Raw genomic sequence first — 24,976 nt, 5'->3', positions numbered from 1 at the left:
GGCGTTGAAAGCTGAGGGATGTGTGCCTGTGTCCTTGTTCATCCAGGCTCTGGGGGAGCTTCAAGGAATGAGCAAAACACAAAAAGGAGGGAGGAGGGGGCAGACCCAACATGCCAGACCTTGGTTTTGTGGGTGATTTATCTTCATGCAGCAGCAACCCCTCCTGTGATCTCCACAGGGTTACAGTGCTGTGCTTGGACCCTGACTCAGACAAGGTGCATCCTGGACCTCTGCTCTGTCCCAGCCCAAGTCACTGTGGGCAAATGTTGCAACACCCCCGATGGGGCTCCAGGGCTCTGCTCCCAGTGCCAGCTCTTCTCTGTCTTCTGCTTCTGGCAAGGATCCCAGAAGAACTGGGTGAAAAGCAGACAGGGTTCACAGCAGCCCCTTCTCACCTGGTTAAATACAGCCTGGTCCTGCAGGCTCCCCTTGAAATGCCATAAGGACACAGGAGGTTTGCTGATTCCTTGCTTGGACGAGGGCAGTGCTGTGGACCCGGGCACTCGCAGCAGGATCCTGGGCTGTTGCTGTGCCCTCAGTAACAGGTTGGTGCTGATCAGACATGCCTGAAGGGTTTGGTAGAGCTGTTCTCTAGTGAAGAGACGGGCAACTCAAGGCATAAGAGCAGAACCATCTAGAAAGACCTTTGGAAATGAAAAGTCCTCAGGAAAATGGGAGGAGTAGGAGGGTAAACGTGAGAGGACCAGCACTGCAGGATGAGCTGTCTCCAGCACAGTGTCTGGGTGCTACACCAGGACTGCCTTAGCTCCCTGCCCCTCCTGCTCAGGCTGGAGTTCTTGGGTCTCCTGCTGTTGCCATCAGTGACAAGTTCTGTGGCCTTGGGATGTGTCCTCCCCATGTCCCAGCTGCAGGCAAGGTCTGCCCTAGCAGGTCACCTTTTGGGCAGGCTGCTGAAAGCAGAGGTGCCAGGTGATGCTTTAGTGTGCATTGCACAGTGGCTCTCCAGAAGGTGCCAGGTTTGCAGGTGAACCAGTAGAACTATGAACTATGAACCTCCCAGAGCCCCCTCCAGCCACTGCCCCCCTCCCCACCCCACCCCAGCCAGAGCCCACTCTGAGACACGCTGGCACACTCGGGGCAGTGACTGCTGCAGGGACCCCGGGGCTGACAGCAGGAACGCTGGGCTGAGCTGTGGGTATGTACATACTTGGAAATAAACTGGTTCCCAGATGACAAGATGCTTTGTGCAGCCTTCCCCTTGCATTGCACGACACAGGGGGTGAGCTGTGCTCCACTGCCCCGGCTGCAGATCCTGAGCTGGAAGCTCAGTTCACTGGCACAGGGGTGGCTGCTGATGGTGCTGCTGTTCTGGCCCGGCACAAGGAGCTGCAACACAAACTGTGGCCTCCCTAAACCTGGCTGGCCATGCTGGAAGGCTAGGTGGCAGTGCTGCCTGAAGAGAGGCTCTGGCTCTGTGCACACAAGGTATGAAGTCTCTTTTTGACTCGGGCCTATAATATAGGAAATAAACACAGAAAACTGTAACCCTTAAACTGCAGCCCAGACTGGGAGACTGGGCCCTGTCTCGTAGGATGTCATTCCCATGGGTCAGATACATCACAGAATCCCAGAATGTTTTGGGTTGGAAGGTTAAAGCTCATCTCATTCCACCCCCTGCCATGAGCAGGGACACCTTCCACTAGCCCAGGCTGCTCCAAGCCCCATCCAAGGTGGCCTTGGACACTTGCAGGGATGGGGCAGCCACAGCTTCTCTGGGCAACCTGTGCCAGGGCCTCACCACCCTCACAGCCAAGAATTTCTTTCCAATATCCCATCTAGCCCTTCTCTCTGGCAGTGGGAAGCCATTCCCCCTTGTCCTGTCCCTTCATCCCTTGTCCCAAGTCCTCTCCAGCTCTCTTGGAGTTTCTTCAGGCACTGGAAGGGGCTCTCAGGTCTCCCTGGAACCTTTTCTTTTCCAAGCTGAACAGCACACATGGAGGACCAGAGTGGATTCCCTGCATAACATGGGAAAACATTCTGGGAATGGGTCCTAAAATCAGCACCTTCCCACCCCTCAGGAGAGGGATGTGTTAAGCACATACACCTTCACCCTGGCTGTCACAGGACCACCCTAATGGCTCTGAAGTAGGTGTTTGCCCTTCTGTATTTGCCTTCTTTGAAATAAACTGCAAAAAGCCAACTAAGAGGTACAAGGAAGCATCCAAACTGTCAGCCAGTCAGCTCAGCACATCACTGCACCCACACACGCCCCATTACCACCCAAAACCGGGCTGTATTTACCTGTCAGCTTTTCTCCCAGCTTGACATGACATTTCAAGCTCTGGGCTCTGCTGATGGGGCACTTCTTTGGGTGTGACAGTTCCACCCTTGGGGTCAGAGATGAAAAACCTCTCAGTTTTTCAAGTAACTTATGTGCACTCCTTCCTTCATTAGTGGAGAGGCTGGACCTGAGTGCAGACTTCAGAAGGGGGCGAAAGCAAAGTACTTGCTGGTGTAAAAAGGTGAAGGGCAGGAGCACAGCCAGGGCTCTGACTGCCCTGATGAACACACACCCCAATGAACTCTTCTCATCAAGCACTGACTCCTGCTCCTCTGAAGACAAACTGTGATGCTAAGGCAGAGCTAAAAGAAAAGAGACAGCCCCCAGACAAATGTGAACACACCTTCACTGATGGCATCAGCACAATGTACTGAACAAAAGCCCAGATTTTGGCCCATATGAATACCTAAATCTGAGCCTACCCCGATAGCCCCAGTATAACAAAAGGGTTAATTTAATATGGATTTGGTTACAGCACATCTCTCAGGCTGCTCTCAGGGCACTCAAGCTCAGCCCACTGAAGTTTGAGACAATTCCCACTGACACAGCTGAAATACCCTTGGTGGTATTTGAGGACCTCTTCACTTGTTTCCCAGTTTTAACTTCAGTCCTTCAGTCTAATTGGAGCTGCTCTTAGCAGAGACAAGCCCTTGATTAGGTAAAGGATATGTTTAGGATAAATAGATTTAAGCCAGATTTAAAATCAATTGAAATGCATTCCCAGAGTAGCTTTTAATCCAGTTTTATTAAGCAAAAAAAACCTGTTTGGACATAATAAAATGCAGGGAAATCAGGTACACAGTGCTCACTGGAGTGAGACTTCTGGCACTGCAGTGCACGAGAGCCAGTTTAGTGCAATTATGGAAATAACATCACATTACTGTGATTCTCATTATGGATAAACTGCTCATGCTTCGAGAGTCACAAGCCTGGCACTCCGACTTTAATTTTTAGGTTTAATGACCATTATTCACCAACTCCTAAATTCATGCTGACAGGCACTTTTCAGATGGCAGGATATTTGCTCCTGGTCTGCATTCTCTCCAAAGTTTCTGTTTCAAGATGCCTCCTGCTCCTGAAGAGTCAGAAGTCATTATCACTTTGCTCCAGTGGCTCTGGCTTCCTTGCTCGGTGGCTGGATTTGCTTGGGGAGATTTCCATGCTGTCATCTTCCAGATCATCCTCTTCCTCCTCATCATCTTCATCCAGGTCAATCTCACTATCCCCCAAGTCCTCCTGAAGGAAAGGAAACAAGAGGCCATAACCACTTCAGCTGTCCCATGGCAAGGCCTCTTTGCCAGCCCAGCAGGAAGGGATGGCAGTGCTGGCTCCCTCCCTGCACTCCCAGCTGACTGCAAACCTCCCTCCCCACGGAGCTGACAAATGTGAACTCCTTGACTTCTGCTGGATCTGGGGTACTGAAAACCTGGCAGGGTGTTTAACTTTAAAGCGATACCTTGTGAGAATCAAGGTGAAGTGGAAGAAAATGAACTGCAGGAGAGGAACCCACCTGTGCCTTGGTGGTGACCTTGTGCGAGCCTGGCCGTGCTGGGGCAGGTGTCCCCTTGGAGAACCAGAGTGGAAGGAACAAGAGAGGCAGAGCAGGGAAAAAAAATGTACAAGAACATAAAAGAAAACAGAAAGTAACCAAGGTGGGAGCAGGGGAGAAGGCAGCAAAGGCAGGCACAGCTCTGGCATCATGCACCACACCAGCAAGGGACAGAGGCTCTGGGGCAGGCTGAAGCCTGCTCTCTTCCCAACTGCCTAACTCCATGAACTCCTTGAGGGGTTCAAACCAGCCTCATTAGTTTCCTTCCCTCATCTTGGACACACAGAAGCCTGTGAGGGTTCCTGAGTGAGCCTCTCAGCCCCTGGGCCTTCTGAGAGGATGATTCCAAGAGCAGAGCCATAAGACAATTGCAGCTGAGGGGCTCCAGCTGAGGGCAATTGGAGGCTGAAGGCCTTGGCTTTCCACACCTGGATACAATGGAGCTGTGCCAACAGGGAGAAAGCTGTGAACAGGAAAGTCTAAAAGGAAGAGAAGCAACACAGGATGACTATCCAAATCTGTCATGAACATGGTCAAGGACAATAAGGTGACATCTTTACACGCAGCACAGGCATTCCTGACCCTCCCAGAAACAGGTCAGAATGCCAAGGGCATAAATCATTCCCCAGGAGGCAACAACAGCCTTGACCACACCCAGTCTTGCAGGAGCAAAGAGCAGAGCAGGGGCTGCAAGTTACTCTCCAGAGACAAGGTGAGGGTGCCCAAGGAAGCTGTGGCTGCCCCACCCCTGCAAGTGTCCAAGGCCAGGTTGGACAGGGCTTGGAGCAACCTGGGCTAGTGGAAGGTGTCCCTGCCCATGGCAGGGGGTGGAATGAGATGAGCATTAAGGTCCCTTCTAACCCAAACCATTCTGGGATTCAAAGAGATGTCTGAACTGCCCTCCTCGAGCCAGGCAGCACTGCAGGGGTATCTGCTGGACAGGGAGACAGGAAGGCTCCATCCACACCAGGAATTAACAGCAGCACAGGTTCAAACACAAGGCCACAATCATCATAGCTGTACTATCTTCTAGCACAGTTTTGGCCTGTGCCAACTAGCACTCTTCAAAACAATATTCCATCACCATGAGGAGAACAGGACAGCCCCACTGCTCCCAGGATGCCAGCAGGTTTTTGGGAAGATGGAAAGAGCTTCCTGTATGGATGCAAATCACACCACAGCAGCTGGCTTCAGCTGCCTAGTGCAGGTGTAGCCATTCAGGTGTGCCCAGTGGCACAGAAAAGTTGTCCACAGATGCCAAGGGCTGGGCACAGACACAGAACAAGTGCCTCCTGTACAAACTTGTGTGTGCCTTTTAGACTCTGCCCGCTCACCATGTAAACCACAACCAGATGCAAAGCCAGGAGCCCTGGGACAGCAGGAATCCCAAGGGATAAAGCTCACAGTCCTGCTCTCATCCCTGTCCCATCATCTGGGTGACTGATGACTGATGCTGCCACTACAGGCCACGGAGAGGGTCCCAGGCATGCGTTTTTAGAGCAGCAAAAGGGGATTTATGTCCATGTACCTAACTCCTGCTGCCCTGCACTGATCCCTCCTGCCAGCACTCTGCCCCCACAGCTCACCAAAACAGCATTCCTGCAGCCTGTGTGCTGCACTGCAGGACGAGGCGAAAGCACACAGAGCACACAGACCCCAAGAGCAAAGGAAAAATAGGGAATCTGTGTCTATGCTGATGAGAGAGCACAGTTAAAGGAAAGGAGGGGAAAAGCAGGCCTGGGGCATGAGGATTCAGTAGATAAAAGGTGTTTCTCTAGCTGAGGAGAGGGCTGGCACTCTAAAGCACTGTCAGGGAAGCTCTACAGACACATGGGATGGTTACTTACATCTTCCTCCGTGTCTCCACCTTGCATTGTTCCCACGATCCGTGTGCCAGCTCTTCCTGCAAGAGCAAAGAGAATCACCATAAAGCCTGGCTCATGGTCACAGGGAGGCAGAAGGAAGGACAAAGCTCAGAGTTTACATTTTAAGGACAAGTCAAACAGCAGTGAGAGAATGAGATCCCAGTGCACGTGAGGTCCCCCCCTTGTTAAGCCTTCAGAGCTCAGGAGACGGTAGAAGAGGATATGTCTGACAGAAATTCCAGTCAGGATGATAATTCCAGAGCTACCTTATAACAGTTCTGACAGGACAAGAGGTGAGAGACACATTAAGAAACAGGAAATTCTATCTGAACAAAAGAAATCACTTTTGTTTTACTGTGAGGGTGGTCAAACATGGAGACAAAGTTGCCTAGAGAAGTTGGGGAGTTATTCATGGAGATATTCAAAACCCAACTGGGTGTGGTCCTGGAAAACCAGCTCAAACCTCCTGTTTGAGCAGAGGGGTTGGACTCCATGATCTGGAGAGGTCCCTTCCAGCCCCAAAAATCTGTGAATTGACATATTCCTTCCTCTGCTTTGGTAGACAGAGAACAAAAGCCTGGTTTTTTGCATGTGATAAGCCTCCTGTCCTTTAGAAAGCTCAGATCCTTTCTGATATTCCAGGAGGGACTGACATCTCACAGGAATTCCTGGCAGTGCCAAGGCAAACCTCAAGAATTTCCTGTTGAGAGTTTGATGTGTAAGTCTGAAGGGGGAGGTGGAGATCTCAGGGTTGCAGGGAGCTCACTGAAAAGGGAGACCACACTTGTGCTTTGCTGTTTTTGGCAATGCAGAGGCCATAGGAAATGGGGAAGATGCTACCAAGGTCTCCTTTGCTAGGAAGAGAGCCTGGAAGGTGTTGGGAAAGGGGAAATGCTGTGTGTGGGATGCCTGGGTGATTCAGCCCTGCTCCTGCAGCCCCCAGGATGCCCTCAACACTGACCAGATCCTATTTACAGCCGTGCTGTGACCATCCCATTTCACCATCTGCCATCACCAGCTTCCTCTATGTTCCAATCTAGACAATCTAATCCTTACTGTTTTTAGCATGAAAACAAAGCAGCTTTAAAATATATCCTGGCAAACCTCTTTTCTACCTCCCAAGGCACAAAAGATGACAGGTCCCTTCTGTCCCACGCAGATTGATCTGAGTTAGTGGCAGGAAAAAGCTGCCTAACTCATCCACAACTCACTAAAAAGCCTTTGTTGCATCAAGGCAGATAGTTTAAAGGATTTTATATCTTTAGATAAAAAGCAGTGTCCTCTACTGACTGGGCAGTGGAGATGGAACTGTAAGATTTCCAGACAGAAGATCTGCCTTCCAGCTTTTTGGAGACTTTTGCTCTAATTTATGCAAGACTAAACCATATAAATTTGAAGCTGATTACAACTCACATCATTAGACAATAACAGAATCCTCTTTTTGCCCAGCCTACAGACAGCTCTGAGAGTTGCAAAACTGCAATTTTGCTCTGTAGAAGGCTCAGCATGAAGTGTAAAATTGGGAATTATTACCTCAAAAGGAGAAAGCTGCAGGGAGCTCCTAAAATAAGACAAAGTTGAGAGAGATCCCGAATATAAAAGAAAATCAAGATATCATATAAGGAGAGTTGGTGGAATAGGACAATTCTAAATGCCATGGGAAGAGCTCAGAGATTCCTCACAGAAGGTCTGGAGGATGCTGCTCTTCCAGGATATCCTGTGTGCATCTAACTCCTTACACCTGGAGGAACATGAGAATCAGGTGCTGCCCAGACTTGGATCCCTCCATTGTTTAAGCCAGGAGCACCTCTCTGAACCAGGGACTGTGGGATCAGCAGGATTAGATCCTGCAGGCACAACCCTGGGACGCTCCCAGAGGAGACCCCAGGATGCAGAAGGGCTGGAGTACAACCCGGGGACAGTCCTAGGAGAGACTGCAGGATGTAGAGGGGCTGGGGCTTCCCCTGTGCACCCAGCTGTGAAGAGGACAGCAAGCAGATTTTCCACGTTATTTTAACTTTCACATCACAACCCCCCGAGTTCCTGTGCGTGGGAGCACGGACAGGCAGACGGCCACGGAATTTCCATGTGTGCTGGAGGAGAGGCAGGAAAGAGAGGAGTGACGTGCAGGGGGTAGGGAGGGCTGGGGAAGCTGTCACTTGATTTCCTGGGTTCAGCTTGGCTGGGCTCGGCTCACAGCGCCCTTAGAGCCGTGTCACTCCGGCCACGGGAGCTCCTGCAGCTCCCAGTTTACAGCCACCAAGCACCCATGATTTGAAGCCTGTGAGCATTTGCCCTTTTCCTTCTGTGTGATATTGTACCAGCCTGTGCAGCTTCCTACAATGGAGCCACAGGACTGGAATGATTTCCAGCTTCTCACTGGGCAGTGGGTACACATTAACCCTGGGTCTGACAGCAAGAAGAGACACACAACCTGTGGGGTCCAGCCAGCCCATGGGGAGGGGAGGGTGGATTTGCAGCTGAAACATTTTGCTCTCGGTCTGCAGATCTGCAGCGTCCAGCACTTAATGCAAATTCACAGCAGGAGCTGGAGAAGACACTTCCCTCCACAACACCTCCCCTTCCACACAGAGAAAACTGGGATAAACCTCCGGCCTGAACTTTCTAATCTGTGTGTGCTTTGGGCACTGTGTTCTTAATCACAGAATCATGGAATGCCCTGAGCTGAAAGGGACCCACAAGGACCTTTGAGTCCAACTCCCTGCCCAGGACACCCCAACAATCCCACCCTGTCCCTGAGAGCATTGTCCAAACCCTCCTGGAGCTCTGGCAGCCTTGGTGCTGTGCCCACTGCCCTGGGAGCCTGTTCAGTGCCCAACCACCCTCTGGGGGAAGAACCTTTTCCTGATGCCCAACCTAACCCTGCCCTGGTACAGTTCCAGCCATTCCCTGGGTCCTGTCACTGCTCACAGCTCGGAGCTGCCCCTCCACTGCCCCCGTGAGGAAGCCGCAGACGCTGTTGAGGTCTGACCTCAGTCTCCTCTTCTCCAGACTGAACAGACCAAGAGCCCTGAGCCGCTTCTCAGATCCTTCCCCATCCTTGTGTCCCTCCCTTGGACACTCTCCAACACCTTTAGATCCTTCTGATATGGTGGTGTCCAGAACAGCCCCAGGAGCTGAGGTGAGGGCACTTCGGGGCAGAGCAGAGCAGGACAATCCCCTCCCTTAGCACAAGGCTCTGATCTCAGCAACATCTTCCAGGCACTGCCAAAATCCAGGGGCTCTTTAAGCTCACCACAGGGGAGCTGTGGTGCTGCCCAGGCAAGCACACTTTAACTTATTTCTTACACCTCCATGGAAAGGAAATCCACTTGGAAATGAGGGACCTGTCTCCCACCATTTAAGAGCTCCCTCCTCCTCCTCCTCCTTCACCAGGTCCAGTGTCATGATGGCCTGGCTGACAGTGCACAGCAACACCTCCTTCCTCCAGGAAGCACCTCCTGACACAAAACCTACAGCCAACGACAGCTCTGCAGGGAGCAGATGCCAAGAAGGAGGAAAAAAGTTCAATTTAAGACAAATTAATTTCTCCGAATTCTAAACACGGCCCCTTTTCAGTGTTCCCAAACACACCTGACTGCCCCCTTTCCCCAGCTACATGAGTCTAGTAATATTGCCCAACAGCTGCTATATCAGGGAACTAAAGTCTGCAAAGACTCTTATCTGGGGGACAGGAATCTGCAGAGATCCACATAGAATACAGGAAAATAAGTGCAGCTGCACCAGCCTTCTGGGTTGGTTTCCTCAGAGCACTGACAATCAGATCTGTGGCTCCTGAACTCCAACAGGGTCTTCTCACATCTGAAGTGACTCAGGTAATTCCAGCATATCCTTCTGAATAAAGGCAAGGAAGGGTGGGTTAGGATACCTTGCAGCAGAGCTTCTGTGCTGGTGTGCTGCTTCATGATCTGCCCTTCCAGTTCACTGTCAGATCCTTCATCCTCCGGAATGTCGATGTCAGAATCATCATTACCTGGTTAAAAACAAAAGCAGTTGGTTAATATCACTAAACCAACCCCTGACTCACAGCAGCAGTTGGACACAGGAGATACCAGCAGTCTCTACCTTTGTTCAAGCCCAACATTAATTAAAAATGCAGCTGCAGAGAGCATTTGCTCTACTGAAGAGTACAGGAAAATAGCCAATATCCACATCCTAAGGAGAAATCCTTCTGCATGTAAGTGCCAAAGCAGCACACACACTATAAACAACTGTCTTGGGACAATCCCAGATTGTACCATAAATGTGCTGTATGAATGTACAGTCAGAAGGTGCTATTTCAGCAACTGATTTAAAGATAAAACCCTTTTAAAAGTTTTTGGGAAGTTATTAACACATCTCCTGGTCTTTACCCTGACACAAACAATATCAAAACCTGTCCCCTTAGTCTCTGCCTTTCATTTAATCATAGGTTAGAAAAGCAGAGGGAGACATCCTCAGATATCAGAATACAGCTACAGCCAAAACCAAGATGCCTGGAGAGACAGGAAAGCTTCCCAAGATGCAGGAACTTCTTCAAATATTTCCATCTTCTGCCTTTGTTTCCTTCTCCCTATCCCAAGTAAAGCCTATTTAGTCCCTTAGTCCCAGGTCCCCTGTCACCAAACTAAAGGAATTGTATTAAATTGTCCTTCAGATGTTTCAAAAGATGACAGAAGTTTTCAGACACTTAGAAGTGCCTGCAAGGAAAAGGGCAGGACTGTTCTCCAGGTCAGTCCCACCTTAAGGTCCACATGCACAGCCAACCAAAGTGATCCCCCTCAGAGCCTGTTCTGCAATAAAACAGTGGATGGAAAGTTGGTGCAGAAATGTGGGGAAAGTTTGGAGCAGGCTCTGCTCCACTGAAATCTTCTTCTATCCATGAGCTTCTCCCCTCTCTCCTTGCTCATGCCAGCCTGCCTGTGCAAGCTCCTGCTCACCAAGACCAGCCACTTGTGATTTCCTTCCCCCTTCAATCATTCCACTGACGTGCTGGACCCTCATCTCCCCTCATGTCTTGAACTGTCCTCACTCGTGTGGAGATCATGAAATCGTGGAATATCCTCAGTTGGAAGGAACTCACAAGGACCTTTGAGTCCAACTCCTGACTCCCCAGGACACCCCAACAATCCCACCCTGTCCCTGAGAGCGTTGTCCAAACACTCCTGGAGCTCTGGCAGCCTTGGTGCTGTGCCCACTGCCCTGGGGAGCCTGTTCAGTGCCCAACCACCCTCTGGGGGAAGAACCCTTCCCTGAGATCCAACCTGAGCCTGCCCTGACAAAGACAAGTCCCTCCACACCAGCTGATCCTACACCCCAGTGCTGCAGGAGCTCATGGAATTACCAGTGCCAGCCCAAACCCAACAGGATCCCATGGGAGGACCCAGCACAGCAACATTTGCTGCTGATTAGTTAAAGAAAATAGGCAATTCTTTCCCAGGTACATTTAATTACACACATGTCTGAGATGAAAATGGAAATAACTACTTTAATTAGGATTAGTAATGAGCTGACACATCTTTGCAATATTTAATTATCAAATATTAGACATTTTTCCATCATGTTTTTCATATTCAATATTAAGTTAATGACAAAATAATAATGGCAAGGGAAGTATTTGATAGCCTGGTAAGATTACAAGGCTCCAGCAGTCTCAGCTACAATTTCTATTTGTATTGCACTTTATTCTTTGGCAAGTGAGGGAATCACTCACTGCTGTGTGACCTCAGTGCTGCTTCTGTTTACCTGGCATTTAAGAAAACGAGGTTTTGTTCAGCCCTTGCACAGGCAAACTCCCTGGGAAGAGCCATGAGGATTCAGGTTCATGCTCTGTATATGAAAGAATGAGTTTATTACACCTGTGATGGCTCTTACTGCTACTAAAGCGCCCTCATTCTTGGTTTTTTATGTTATTTTTTTCTTTTTTCTTTTTTTAGGAGCAATTTCTCCCTTCCAGGCTTTGTCATTTGTGCTCCTGTTAGCCAGCCCCACTGGCCAGAGCTTTTTTCTCCTCGCTGGGACCTCCTGAGCATGAACTGCCAGCTGAGCTGGGACTAATGGCTTCCCTCTGCCAGAGGGCAGGGTTAGATGGAACAGTGGGAAGAGATTCTTCCCTGGGAGGGTGGGGAGGCCCTGGCACAGGTTGCCCAGAGAAGCTGTGGCTGCCCCATCCCTGGAAGTGTCCAAGGCCAGGTTGGACAGGGCTTGGAGCAACCTGGGCTGGTGGGAGGTGTCCCTGCCCATGGCAGGGGGTGGAACAAGATGAGCTTTAAGGTCCCTTCCAACCCAAATAATTCCCTGATTCTACGACAACGCAGCCAGAGCTCTTTGCTGATAACCCAGGTGGCAAACCCAGCTAACACCCCTCTGGGGACAGGACTGGGACATGGGCACAGCTCAGGCTGGGGCACAGCTGGAACAACATGGAGCTTAAATTTTACTTACATGGAGCTTCACCTTTCTGAAAACCCTTTTTTTTAACCTTTTTTTGGGTCTCAGACTCTCAGGTACAACATGTCTCTTGACTCTGTAGAACTTGAAGTCAGTAACAATAAGGTTGAGTGCCTGTGGATCAGAATCAGGGGGAAGGTGTGACTTTGAAACAAATCCTGTTACAGATCTATGGCAAGAGTCTGGATTTTCCTTGAACAGTCAGGCTGAAATCCCGAGGCACAGACTCCACCTGGAGCATCACTACACTGAACTCAGGCCAGGGGGTCAGGAAGGTGACAGCTGCAAATGCAAATTCAGCAATAGCAAAATTCCTGCCTCCTGCTCACTCCTGCAAGACATCAAGCACCTTTTTCACTTACAAAAACAAAATATATTGCTCTAATCCAGCCCAATGGCTGCTATCACCAAACCCATACAAAATCTGAGTTATCAGCTGAACAGAATCATGATGAGCCAAAATCCGAAGGACACAGAACCAGAACACAGAGCTAAAAAATTAATTAAATACACAAGATACATCAGACCAGTCCAATGCTGTGTGTGACCCATCCCAGCCAGAACACTGCAGGGTTCACCATCCAAATTGTACATGCCCAGCGTGCCCAGTTTTCACCAAAATATTCAGGGTATTGATAAAAAGGTAAGAATTCAGAAAGTTTCGTACAACAACAGATACAAAGAAGCTACTTGTTGCCCTAGAAGAAGCCACATTCTCATCAGTGTAACACTGCATACAGAATCTACAACCACTTCTGGGGAGACAGGAATATTCCTTATGGAGAAAACATAGATTTTTCTTAGGACCAACATACAGCAATGAAGATAATAAAACATACTACCACAAACTGCCATGTGCCAGTACATGGAGTGCAAAACCCACTCCAGTGGAGCTGGCTTATAAGATTTACATGGCTTTAAGGAGGATTATTTGAATTTTCACAACAAACTTATTTATTATTATTCAGCAATCCATGTACCCGGATTTAGGCCAAGCTGGCAGCCTGCAGAAGCTTCGGGCTGGGGTTTTAAGAAGCTCCTGTATTTTCATCATGAAAAGGTAATCAGCAGAACAACTCTGTAAATTGTGTCTGGCCCATGTCCCCACTGCTGTGATTGATTCTACTGCTCAGAGAACACTCTCAAAATATCAGCCCAGCTGAGAGAGAATATACTGGGATTATAAACCCCACTTGCCTTTCATTTCTATTTCATAAGGGTGGGTTTCAGTCAACTCAATTCGTTTCCTTTAAAGCTGTCCAGGGACAAAAAGTACATCCTGGTTCCACTGCAAAGCTCTCCCAAGTGGGTTATTTGTTCCAAAGCACACCTACTGCTTCCACAGAAAGCCAGAGCTGATACCTGGACAGACAACACTACATTTAAAAGATTTAATTTTTGGTAATTTGCAACACTTGAAGAAAAACCAGCATGATTTAATAACTTAGCAGTGATTTCATTACAGAGTGGGTAGTTTGCATCAATATTCAAGTAAACGTATCCAGCTGCAAAATAAGAAGCTACTGTGGTGAAGGTAATGAGCACAGACAACACTGTTTATTGATATGCTTTGGAATTAGATGTCAGTGCTGTTCAGCATGTTCAATTTGATAACAAAAATCACTGCTTTGAGAACACAGGCAACTGGCTCTGCAGCAATTACTGGATTCAGCAGGATATTCATTTTGGTGAGAAAAATCAAGTGGGCAACTGACAGCCACTTGATCCAAAATAAACCCCAGTTAATAAACAGCAGGAAGTAATGGAACAGGAAAAAACAATGGGGGTGGCTCAAGAGAGAATGAAGCTCAATACCCACTTGAAAGCCTCAGTTCTACCAAATCCATACTCCTGTCCCACCAAAGTCAAGAGCTTCAGGCTCTGCATCAGCCTGAACACTCATACACCCACAGCTCTGCAATTTGAAGGGAAAGACATAGAAATTCCAGGAGGGTATATCCTTTGTCCTTAGCACAAAACTGAGATGTGTCATCTGATCTCCAGGAAAAATTCATCCTGGTACTGAGAGCTACTGACAGAGGTCTGGAAAGCCTGGATATTCAGCCCTGGATAGAAAAACTGGGTAGTAATGGCAACAAACAGCAACCAGGAGGTTGCAGAGGTTGGTCCAAGTGACATTTTTGACCTTGCTTGGTCATTTTAACATCACAGAATCCCAGAATAGTTTGGGTTCAAAGGGACCTCAAAGCTCATCTCGTTCCACCCCCTGTCATGGGCAGGGACAACTTCCAGTGGACCAGTTTGCTCCAAGCCCTGTCCAACCTGGTCTATCCCATTTTAGTAAGGATGATTAACCACTGCCCGGAAAAGCAATAGAGCTCTCTCACTTGAAAGAATTAAAATTAACTCTTGGTGACAAGCTCCATTTAAACCGGGATGTGCAATCTTGGCACAGGAATAAGTAGTTATTTTCTGACCAATTTTATCAAGAGGTCATACTTGGTGACCATAATATTTCTAACAAGCCAAGAACCCATCAAAGTACTATTAAATTAGAACGTGAATTTGCAATTATCTGACAAGCACAGCACAAGAACTCCTGTGGACTAGTTCCAGGTGTCTGTTACAGGAAGATGGATGATCTGAGCACCCTGCAGTGACAATGCTGAACATCAGCAATATCATCCAGGAATTACCCAGTGATCCACAGCTACACCTCAAATCCCACAGTTGCTGCAACGGGGCTTTTTGTTTTCTGCTGTCAGATTTTAAAGCACCAACTCTGGAGCACAAAGGGTGGACCCAGGAGCATCAGTTAATCCCGTGGCTATGGTTGAACAAGACTGAAGTAGTGCAGATTTCCAAATGCTGTGGAACATGGATGTTTACCATTCTACACACCAAGCAAGAGGATGCAGGGTGGGCTGACTGGAGCAGCATAACAGAAAGTGGCATAGTCAGTGAAAAATTTAGTTTTACAGCAAATACTTTTGCAAATTAAAATCAATCCTGGGCACAGCACTAGCCAAAAGAAAGAAAGGAAATATTTTGAAAAATTCAAAGAGGTTTTTTTTTTAAGATTTTTCAAAACAAAATATTTTACTTATTTAAAAATATAGTTTATAGAGAAAAAACAGAGAGCTGGAGAGGAACTTTGCACAAGGGCCTGGAGGGGCAGGACAAGAGGGAATGGCTTCCTGCTGCCAGAGGGCAGGGTTAGATGGGATATTGGGAAGAAATTCTTCCCTGGGAGGGTGGGGAGGCCCTGGTACAGGCTGCCCAGAGAAGCTGTGGCTGCCCCTGGATCCCTGGAAGTGTCCAAGGCCAGGTTGGACGGGGCTTGGAGCAACCTGGGCTAGTGGAAGGTGTCCCTGCCCGTGGCAGGGGGTGGAATGAGATGAGTTTTAAGGTCCCTCCAACCCAAACCATTCTGGGATCCTGTGATTCTACACTGTCTGCTTTTAAATTGGAAAAAAACCCAAACCTCTTAAAGAATGTGAGAAAATGCATGTGAAAATATGAGTAAAAAAGTGAGGAAAAAAAAAAGATCTGTAAATGTAATAATTTGATTACTCTGGAAAACTGTATTTCAGTCTAGTAACATTCACACTTGTTCCTTTTTGCTCAACAAACATGTTTTCCAACCTTGGGTGAGCCTGAGAAAACATGCTGAAATTTTGCTGTGGTCAGTGACCTTCCTTGCCCCTTCTCTCACACAATCTGGTGTCAGAGCATCCAGTAACCACACCTGAACTGGTTCTGCCACCACCCTGCACAGTGCTCACCCCAGCACTGTCTAATACAACGTTTGAAGAGTCACTTCACCATTAACTACAAGGAAACCAAGCCCTGAGTTTCAGGCAATTGGATTTTTTTATTTGGCACCAGCCCTGGATGTGGCACACGGGCAGCAGGTGTGTGAGACACCACATCCTGTCTCAGCTCCTCTGAGAGCAAAGATTAGAAAAATAACAGCAATTTCCTTACTGCTCAGCACAAAAGACACTTCTATACTGCTGCAAATACTTAACTGTGTATGTTTTCATCATGCAGGTAATACTCAAAGCTTGATCTGCATTTAGAGTTCAAAATCTTTATGTCATTTTCATATTTTTCATATAATTTAGTGTTGGCTCTTTTTGTTTTTTTGTGCAGTGGTTTTATCGAGATGCTCAGTCAGAAATCAAAGCTGATTTGCAATGCATGCTAGCAAAAGAAAAAAAGAACCAGACTGTTTATCAATTATCCTAAACATTTTTGCCCATTTTATGTGATGCCATGACATATCCCTGGACTTTTTACATCCTTAACACAGACCTGCACAACTCAACCTCCATTCCACAGCTCTTCTAGATGACAAACATGGTTTAGGCTTCTCTGCTGTTAGTTCAGCCTGAAACTCTGTAACACAGAGCTTCCAGGATTCCTGCAACTGTACTGCACAGAGAAATGAACTGTTGATTTGGAACCCTTGCTACCAAATTAGCAGGAGATAAGGTCAGGGGATGCAGACAATACAAGAACTGCATCAATTAGCAGGTAGGCAAAGAGTTCTTACAGGGGCAGGATGGATACTGACTTTTATCAGTTAATGGCAATAAATTTATCACCAGGTGCCAGCCCAGGCAGTTAGAAGAACCTCATTAAGTGTTTTGCAGCTCTCAGGGGTGAAGTGTAATGAGAGAGAGAGAACCTTCCCTTTCCCTTGCAGAAGGTGCTGGCCTGTGCTACCCCTCTGGGTAGGAAATCAATGAATTTGTGCAAATGAAGTTCATTTCACCACCCTGGACCAAGATTCAGCCAGAGAATCTTAGGACACTGGGAGATGCCAAACCAGCCTGCCCACCCTGCACTGAGCAGAGCAGATGCTCATCCCTCCATCTCCAGAACCCACTGCATGAGCAAGACCAAGTCAGAGCAGGGTCCACTTCAACTGTCCTGTGAACAGGCACAGTGTCTTCGTTGGGCTGAAGGCCCAGACAAAAAAAGTCTTAAGTTTCTCAACAAACTAAAGATGGAAGAAAATTCAGGATAAAAGCACTTTGCTTCATGTGGGAGGCATTACTCAAAACTCCAAGTGGAATAATGAAGTATTTAGCAGGGTCTACTGCGACAGGACAAGGGGTGATGGTTTAAAACTGAAAAAAGGTCAGTTTAGACAAGATATTGGGAAGAAATTCTTCCCTGGGAGGGTGGGGAGGCCCTGGCACAGGTTGCCCAGAGAAGCTGTGGCTGCCCCATCCCTGGAAGTGTCCAAGGCCAGGCTGGACGGGGCTTGGAGCAACCTGGGCTAGTGGAAGGTGTCCCTGCCCATGGCAAGAGGATGGAATGTCCCTGCCCATGGCAGGTGAAGCTCTAAGGTCCCTTCCAACCCAAACCAGTCTGTGATTCCATGATTCTGTGAAGTAATTTCCCCTCCCAAAACCTACTTTAGAAAGATGTTTCTGACAGTGAAGAAAAGCCCTTTTTTAATATTCCCTGTGACTGGCTCGATACAGGGCACATCCTGTCTCAGGAGGAGGATGTAGCACTCAAAATCCAAACAGAACTCAAAGAAGGTTTAAGTGCTCATGTATGTAGCACTTCATACCACTTCCTCCCATGTTCCCAGTCCTCTTGATAAAATCACTGCCACATCAGGCTGTAGGTCTCCTGTGAATCCTCTCCAGCAGAAATTCCATCTCGCTGCTTCCTATTTTTGGAGTGCATTGCACTATTAACCTTGGGAGAGGCTGGACAAGCAAAGCTGCTTAGTGATGCTGCAGTGATTCTGCTGCTCTTTGTCTTGTGCAAAACATGTATTTTTCTTGTGATTAGGATCCTGGGATTAACACAGCTCTTCTGTAAACATATCCCTAACAGGACACCGTGCCACTTAAGACACTAACCTCTGCATTCTCTTAGCAGGGCAAATCCCTTGGGTTTGAACTGCATAAAGGGTATCATTTAACTAATAATGAGAAGAGAGTGGGGTTTGGCCTTCTAAATAATTTTTTTGAATTCTTTCCACTGCCTTGGTGTTTCTGGGGACACCTGTGTATCTTACTTTACATACCTGACTGTTCCATGTGGTCTCAGGGAGCTTTACAACCTCCCATAAATTACCCTCCATGCTCATGACTGGGAAACAGCATCCAAGAGCCAAATTTACTGTCTCAGTTACAACTCTGCAAACTCCCACAGCCTGTGCTGACAGAGATGACTCAATTGGCCAAGGTTATGGGACAGTCAATAAATGAGCCAGCTCTGGAAAACAGGTTCCTGGTGCTCTTTATCACTAAAATGAATACTCATTATGACAATTAAGTACTTGAATAAAGATGTGTTATTGTAATATTTTTAGCTCATTGGAAGTCATAACCACGTTCTGAGGTGGCAGTTAAATCACTCACTAAAAGGTAAAGCTCCTTTTATTTCAGAGCTGCAAAATGACAGAATAGTTTTTCAAGTAAAATCCACAGACAAGGAGAAAGGAGGTTAGCAAACTTTCACTTTATACTTCACACTGCCAATTACTGAGGACTGATGACAGTCCTCTTAAACCTACTTACCTTGGAAACTATCAGACAGCAGGACCTGAACTTTTTCACTCAAGTGAATCCTTGACACAATTCCACATTCTTGTAATTTATATTACAAATCCTATATTTCAGCTGAGATGTCTTCACCTTTTACCTCATTGATGTGAGATCAAAGATGGGCAAAAATGAGTGAAATTCCTCTTTCATAAGCCTGCTCTGAAAATCTCAGCCACCAAGGAAACTGTGAAGCACAACTTTTATATCTTTACTCAATGTCAGCTTTTGTGAACTCTCCCTCTGATCCTGAGAATTAACCTTCCTTCTAGTTTCTCCCACTATCAAGTAAAAGTGCACACACTGCAATATTAAATTCACAGGGGCAATCAATGAGGAAGTTTTTGCTGATGTTTAGCTCAAAAAGAGCAAAATCTTGTTTGTGAGCTTTCTACAGAACCTCAAGAGTTTGTTACTCCCTTCTGATCCTCAGCTAGAATTCTAATTAATTAAGAGTAAGTCTGGGAAAAAAAAAACCAAACAACTAAACTTCTCTACTACCAGCAGAGGTGAAGAAATGCCACTTACCTCCACTCTTTAGCAGGTGTTGCTCCTCTTCCTTCAGCCTGTTCTGCATAAGACGTAACATGTTTGCTGCTTCCTGCAAGAGGAAACAACAACTGGATTGGAAAAGCTGCCACACTCAAGGAGCCAACTGGATGATCCCACCACAACAGTTAAGGGCACTCACAGGTAGAATGAGACTACAAAATGTCAGCAGTGAATAAATTTTAGGTAAAAAAGGTCTTGTTTGAAACGTGGCAGCTCCTACTTTGACTGTGAGGGTCAGGATATAAAGTGTGTACCCAGGTCAGATAAAGCACTGAAAGGCAACTACACATTCCCACTGGGTGAAACATCACTTACTGCATGGAAAATGAGTTCATTTGGCTTTATCCCACTGAAAACTACTGCTCTTACAGCAGGCAAGTGGCTTTCTTTGGAAAGCAGGCTTTGGTACCTGTTTTCAGCCAACACTCCATTAAAAACCAGAAGTGGTTTGTGAAATGACTGCAGCTTCCTAACACACATCCAAACCAGAATGAATTCACACATTTCCAAGCATGCAAACAAAACTGGAGCAAATAACCCTTTCAATAAGCTGGAAAAGTACAGTCATGTATTATACCACACTGTAGTATTCAGGTGCAAAGGAGAACCATTCAAATGAAGGTCAATGACATGAGAAAATCACACTATTCCAATTGCAGCATCAGACAGAAAAATGTATTTTTAATGACCTCTAGCTTAAATTTAAATTTTGAATAGCAAACTAAACATGATACAGCAGGTAAGATATGAATGCACAGAATTAGGTGCAGATAAACCTACAATCTAAACAGGTAACAAGAGCTGATTGAAGCCACAAATTTTCCTAATTTTAACCTCTTCAATTCCAGTCAGGCAAAGGAAAGCTAATTAACTGTGGACTGAAGTAAGATTTTTCTGAGCCTTTGATTTTTCTGTGCAAAACACCAGTTGCTTTGACATGGTCACACCTCCACACTTACAATGCACTTGAGGAAAGGAAAACACGGACTCATCTAGAATATCCACGGGACAGAGGCAGGAAAGCAAGAAGAGCATCTGGAAGTGGTTGAATTGAGCACAACCTTTGTAGACTTTCAGGTGGAAATGTGTCTCCATACATCTGGCAATGGCATGGAAGCTGGGAAAGGAACCTTCAAGGCCCATCCAGCACATGAGGAAGTTGCTGGAAACAGAGGTCTGGGGACAGACTGGCATGAGACATCACAACTTGGCATAAGTATCTGACTTGGGGGTTGATATTCATGCTGGAAAAGCCTGCAGAGAAGATGTTTACAGGTGGTAAGAAGAAGTGAGATGTCACCTGTGCCTGGTGAGAAACCAGCTCGGTGCCTCTCTCAAGGGAATAAATTCTGATCCAAAAATCTGCTTTGGACAACGACACAAATTGTCTGCTCTACAAACTCTCCAATGCTAATAGAGACATCCATGGAAGCTGGGAAGGCTGCTAATGAATCCTCTGGACCTAGGAATAACCCTGCAAAACTGAAGCAGGTGTGACAGTGTCCAGGGTGACAAAGCTGAAAGGTCAGGATGCCCAATCACATGGAATGAGACACTCCAGCACAACCCACATCAATATAAATCACTGAAACCTCCAAACTGATGGAAAAATATTCTGCAAGGAGAGGCTAATTCCATCTGCAGGAACAAGGAAGGAAAAGACACAAGCATGCTGAAACATTCTATTGAGGACACTGTTCTTTATGAGTTCCTTTGTAAAGGAACAAGTGACAGTGAGGACAGAAGAGTGGGGCCAAAGATTAAAAGAGAGGGAAGGTGCAGGGATGCTGAGGATGGTGTGATTATGGCAAGTGGGCCAATAAAGGTTCCTGTCTCCTTGATCCAGGCTGCTGACCATGGTACAGGTGACCTCCCTTCAAGGCCAGGTTGGATGGGGCTTGGAGCAACCTGGGCTAGTGGAAGGTGTCCCTGCCCATGGCAGGGGGTGGAAGGAGATGAGCTTTAAGGTCCCTTCCAACCCAAACTATTCTGGGATTCTGTGATTGCACGACACAGCAGCCACACACCTGCACAGCTCAGTTCCACTGAGAAGGGTAACCACTACCAAGGTCTCCCTTGGTCTCCATGAACATGCCCATTCCAAGGCCTCCCTCTGTAACAGTGGGTCACAGCATTTCCTGACTGAGCCTCACAGTTGCTCTCTTCTTTCCCTACCTCTTCCTCCCAGTCAGTCACAAGATTTAAAGATGGTCAGTGATTTAAACCAGTCTTGCCCCTGCCCCAGCAAACATTCCCAGTGCAGCCTCCCCACTGCTGTGTCTTTGGGACAAATGGATATGTGAGGAATCAGTCACCCATCTGAATCCCAACCCCACTGGCTGTTGCAGGTTACACAGTGCATAGGGCAGAGAAAGGAAAAAAAGGGGACAGAAAGAAAAGGACATTTCCCAAATGTCATGGGGACAAATTCATGAACCCAGAAAGCACACTTAGAATGTTCACAGCCCAGTGAAATAATGGGCACAGAAACAACCATTGCCTGATACTGTAATTCCTGGCACACCTTTAGACAGCTGAAGTTGGCAATTCCAATTCAGACAAATAAGCAGCCTCCCTGCTCTGCTTCCTGCTCCTTCCCTTCTACCACTCCTGCTCTGGGGCAGCACTTGTGCAGTGACACAAAAGAAACCTGGTGAAAACTAATCCATCCAAACAAAATTAAGCCAGGCAAATTCTCCACTCCAGCTCAGTATGTGTCTACCCAAACTCCTGACTGGCAAAAGGGAGGGTGGGGTGCTGCAGTTGTGGGGAGAACAGCAGGGCTAAGAAGGTGGGGCTTATGAACTCGAAAAACAAGAGAAATGAAGGCTAAAAGAATGTTTCATCATACAGATGAGCCCTTCTCCCCCTTTCCTCCAGCCTCTTACTTGTGCTGCTGCCAGTAGCTCAGCTGATCTCATCACAAGCCAGTGCAGGGACTAGATGGCAGGAAAAAATGTTGATTTTCTGCCAGTTTAGATTTCTGAATAACTTGATGCATGGCCAGTCAAATGCCACTGTCAGCCCAAGGGAGCTGCTGAGCCTGTACATCATCCCTTCCAACAGCAGCCCATCACTCCACCACTGCCAGGCTACACCCTGGCAAAACCTTACTAAAAACTGCAGCAACAAAACCTGGTTTAAAAGGGCAGCCCTTAACCAGTCAGAACCAGGACAGCATCAGCAAACTACTGGTTACTGTCCTTAACAAGTGAGATCTTCAAAGAGGGCAGAAGGGATGGCAGATCAAAAATCTAGAAAGTAAACAGAATTTATCACTTAATTTTTTAAAGGTTTTGAATGCCTGCAATCATCAAAGCTGCATTTTTTGGCCTGACCAGCTTCCACCTTCAACACAGACACCACTCCCCACACATCACACTGTTTTAACAGATGTGATTTATATCAGCTCAGCAAAACCAAGGCTGTGACAGTCAGAGATGTTTTTCTGTTTTAGGCTTGGCACTTCTGTGTGATCCAGGGTTGCTGAGATGTGACAGGGCAGAAGATCCAGGGGGGTGATGGACTGGAATGCTGCAGATGCTCTTCCAACACACAACACTGTCCACGGCTCCAGCCCCACTCTCTGTGCAGTGACACAGCGACAGCTCTGCAGAAAAAGAGACGTGGCCTGGACTGCCTGGAGCTCCTGCAGGAACCACCTGGCTACCTCAGGATGCTGGATGAGCAGGAGCCAATATTTAAGCCCCCCTGTTCAGCCTCTCCAGTGTACAAGCAGGACAGAAATGCAGCAGGGAAACACTCTATGGATCTTACTCTACGAGTGAATTTTACCCAAAGGAAGTGGCAGCTTACACTGTGGACTCACAGTGGCAAATTAATATAATTTAAATACCAATTAATACAAAATCTGAACCGATCTGCCCCCTCAGAGGGGACTCCCAGGCCTTCCAGGGTACTAGAGATCAATGCTGCTTTAGGGGCAGACAGATCTCTGCTGAGATGGAAATTCTCCTCTGCCTCATACATTTTGCAGCCTCCCCAAGGTTTAAATCTGCCCAAAGGAATAATCAGAACAATCCCTTTGCAAACAGCCAAGGGAAATGGGCAGCAAGGCAGGATTTGCTGCCAACAGAGAGCACCAGAATGACTCCAGCTGCAGGGGACCTTCAGAAGTCCCAGCCCAACCTCCTGCTCCAGGCAGGACCAGCAACAGAATCAGATCACAGTGCTCAGGGATGGAGTTGGATCATCAGTCCCTCCAAGGAAGAGACTGATCAGCCTGTCTGGGCAACCTGTTCTAATGGATGACTACCCAAAGGGTGAAAAAGTTTCCTTATATCAAGTCAGAACTACTTTTTATTCCCAGAGATTTGTCCATGGCCTTTAGCACCAGGTTGAGATCTCCTTAGTCACCAGCCCTTGTCTGGTGACACATCAACAGCCCAGACACAGTAAATAGCAACAGGAATTACAGAGCCTTTTTGGTGACATACAAAGGCTTTTAAAACAAGTCAGTCTGGGGCTTTTTTCATCCCCCTTTCTGTTGTTACAGAAACATTACCTGTCTCTGCAGCACACTGAATGCACTCAGGACAAATGTCTGCTTTTTGTAGATTGGAATTTGAATAAGGCAATACAGATATTCTGTGCCTCAATCTTCTTTAACTAGCAAAAGTACATGACTGAAGACAACCCTGCCCCTGCAGAGAGCAAAGCAGCAAAGCTCAAACTGAGTAAGAATAAAAATGATGCATTATTTGATCCTTCAAAACAGCTCAGAGGTTTTGTTTTAAGTTCACTTCTAAGTTTTCTTGGAAAAGGTGTGGGGAAAACACCTGAATACAAAGAATTTATGCCCTTCAGCCAGCTGGCAGACCTGGTTACCACTAAGTAGGAAGAAAAGGGAAAGAGGTGGGTGAAGTAGGAAGGGGATAAGTCTAAAAGCACAGGACAACAACTGAAGCTCATTGATTTTCTGCGTTTGGATTCAAGCATTTCAACTTTTGCCTAAGCTACTCCTTCTGTTCTCATATTCTCCCAATACCAGAAGTCTTCTAGACATCTCTGTGTCTAAAGTTTTCATCTTAGCAAGGGAAAACAATGTTTCCTTCTGTTTTTTTCTCTGGTGATTTGCTAGAGAACAGCGGTGTTCCTACTGCCCTGCCCTACACTTGGGGCAAATCAATTTGCTGCTGGACTGAAAGCCTCGCCCTCACCTTGACTATTCATGTTGGCAGCTGCTCCTGCTTTGTTACAGGACAAAGCAGCTGAGATTGGCTCCTGCCACACTTACACAATGGCAGCTGTTTTTCATAAGAGGGTGTTGTCGTTCATTCAGCAGGAGTGAGATACAAGGGCGAGGAGAAGCCCTGGGGAATCACTCCGGATGAGAGCAAACCTGGCAGGGACAACAGACAGGGGAGGGACTGAGTTCATGGAAGCACCAAGTACCAACCTACCTGGAGCTGTTCTTTCCTAGATGTTGAGCTACTGTTAAACACCTCATCCTAAATTCATGTCCAGTTTTAAGTGCTGAATTGGAACGTGGCTGTACATGACTAGACATGACTGCATTGCTCCGGGGTTTGTTCCTTTTTATTCCATTGAGGAATGAAGACTGGGGGAGAGAGGGAAGATCCACCTAATCTTCTGGGGCAGAAGAACCTTTAGCATCAGGCTTGCTGACCTGTGAGGGGGGCTTCAAACAAGGTCTGTCAGGCACTGATGATGATGATGGTGATGATCAGCCTGACAAGGA

General features: G+C 47.1%; 1 protein-coding gene across 2 annotated transcripts in view; it reads right to left on the bottom strand.

The window, feature by feature from the left end:
- Nucleotides 1–3,028: 3,028 nt before the first annotated feature.
- CLUAP1 (clusterin associated protein 1) overlaps nucleotides 3,029–24,976 on the bottom strand; it is a 55,411-nt gene continuing 33,463 nt past the window's right edge. For both annotated transcript variants that reach the window (XM_027732780.2, XM_027732779.2), the window contains exons 9-13: nucleotides 19,231–19,303; nucleotides 9,606–9,710; nucleotides 5,699–5,754; nucleotides 3,813–3,866; nucleotides 3,029–3,538 (exon numbers count right to left, since the gene is read on the bottom strand). In XM_027732780.2, the coding sequence (XP_027588581.2) occupies nucleotides 3,386–3,538; nucleotides 3,813–3,866; nucleotides 5,699–5,754; nucleotides 9,606–9,710; nucleotides 19,231–19,303 (441 nt within the window). In that variant the 3' untranslated portion in view covers nucleotides 3,029–3,385. The remainder of the gene's footprint in view (nucleotides 3,539–3,812; nucleotides 3,867–5,698; nucleotides 5,755–9,605; nucleotides 9,711–19,230; nucleotides 19,304–24,976) is intronic.

The sequence above is a fragment of the Pipra filicauda genome, unplaced genomic scaffold (assembly GCF_003945595.2).
Source record: "Pipra filicauda isolate LSUMZ 115617 unplaced genomic scaffold, ASM394559v2 scaffold73_size2923735_pilon, whole genome shotgun sequence".
Classification (NCBI taxonomy): Eukaryota; Metazoa; Chordata; class Aves; order Passeriformes; family Pipridae; genus Pipra; species Pipra filicauda.
This window is presented reverse-complemented; position numbering and strand designations above follow the sequence as displayed.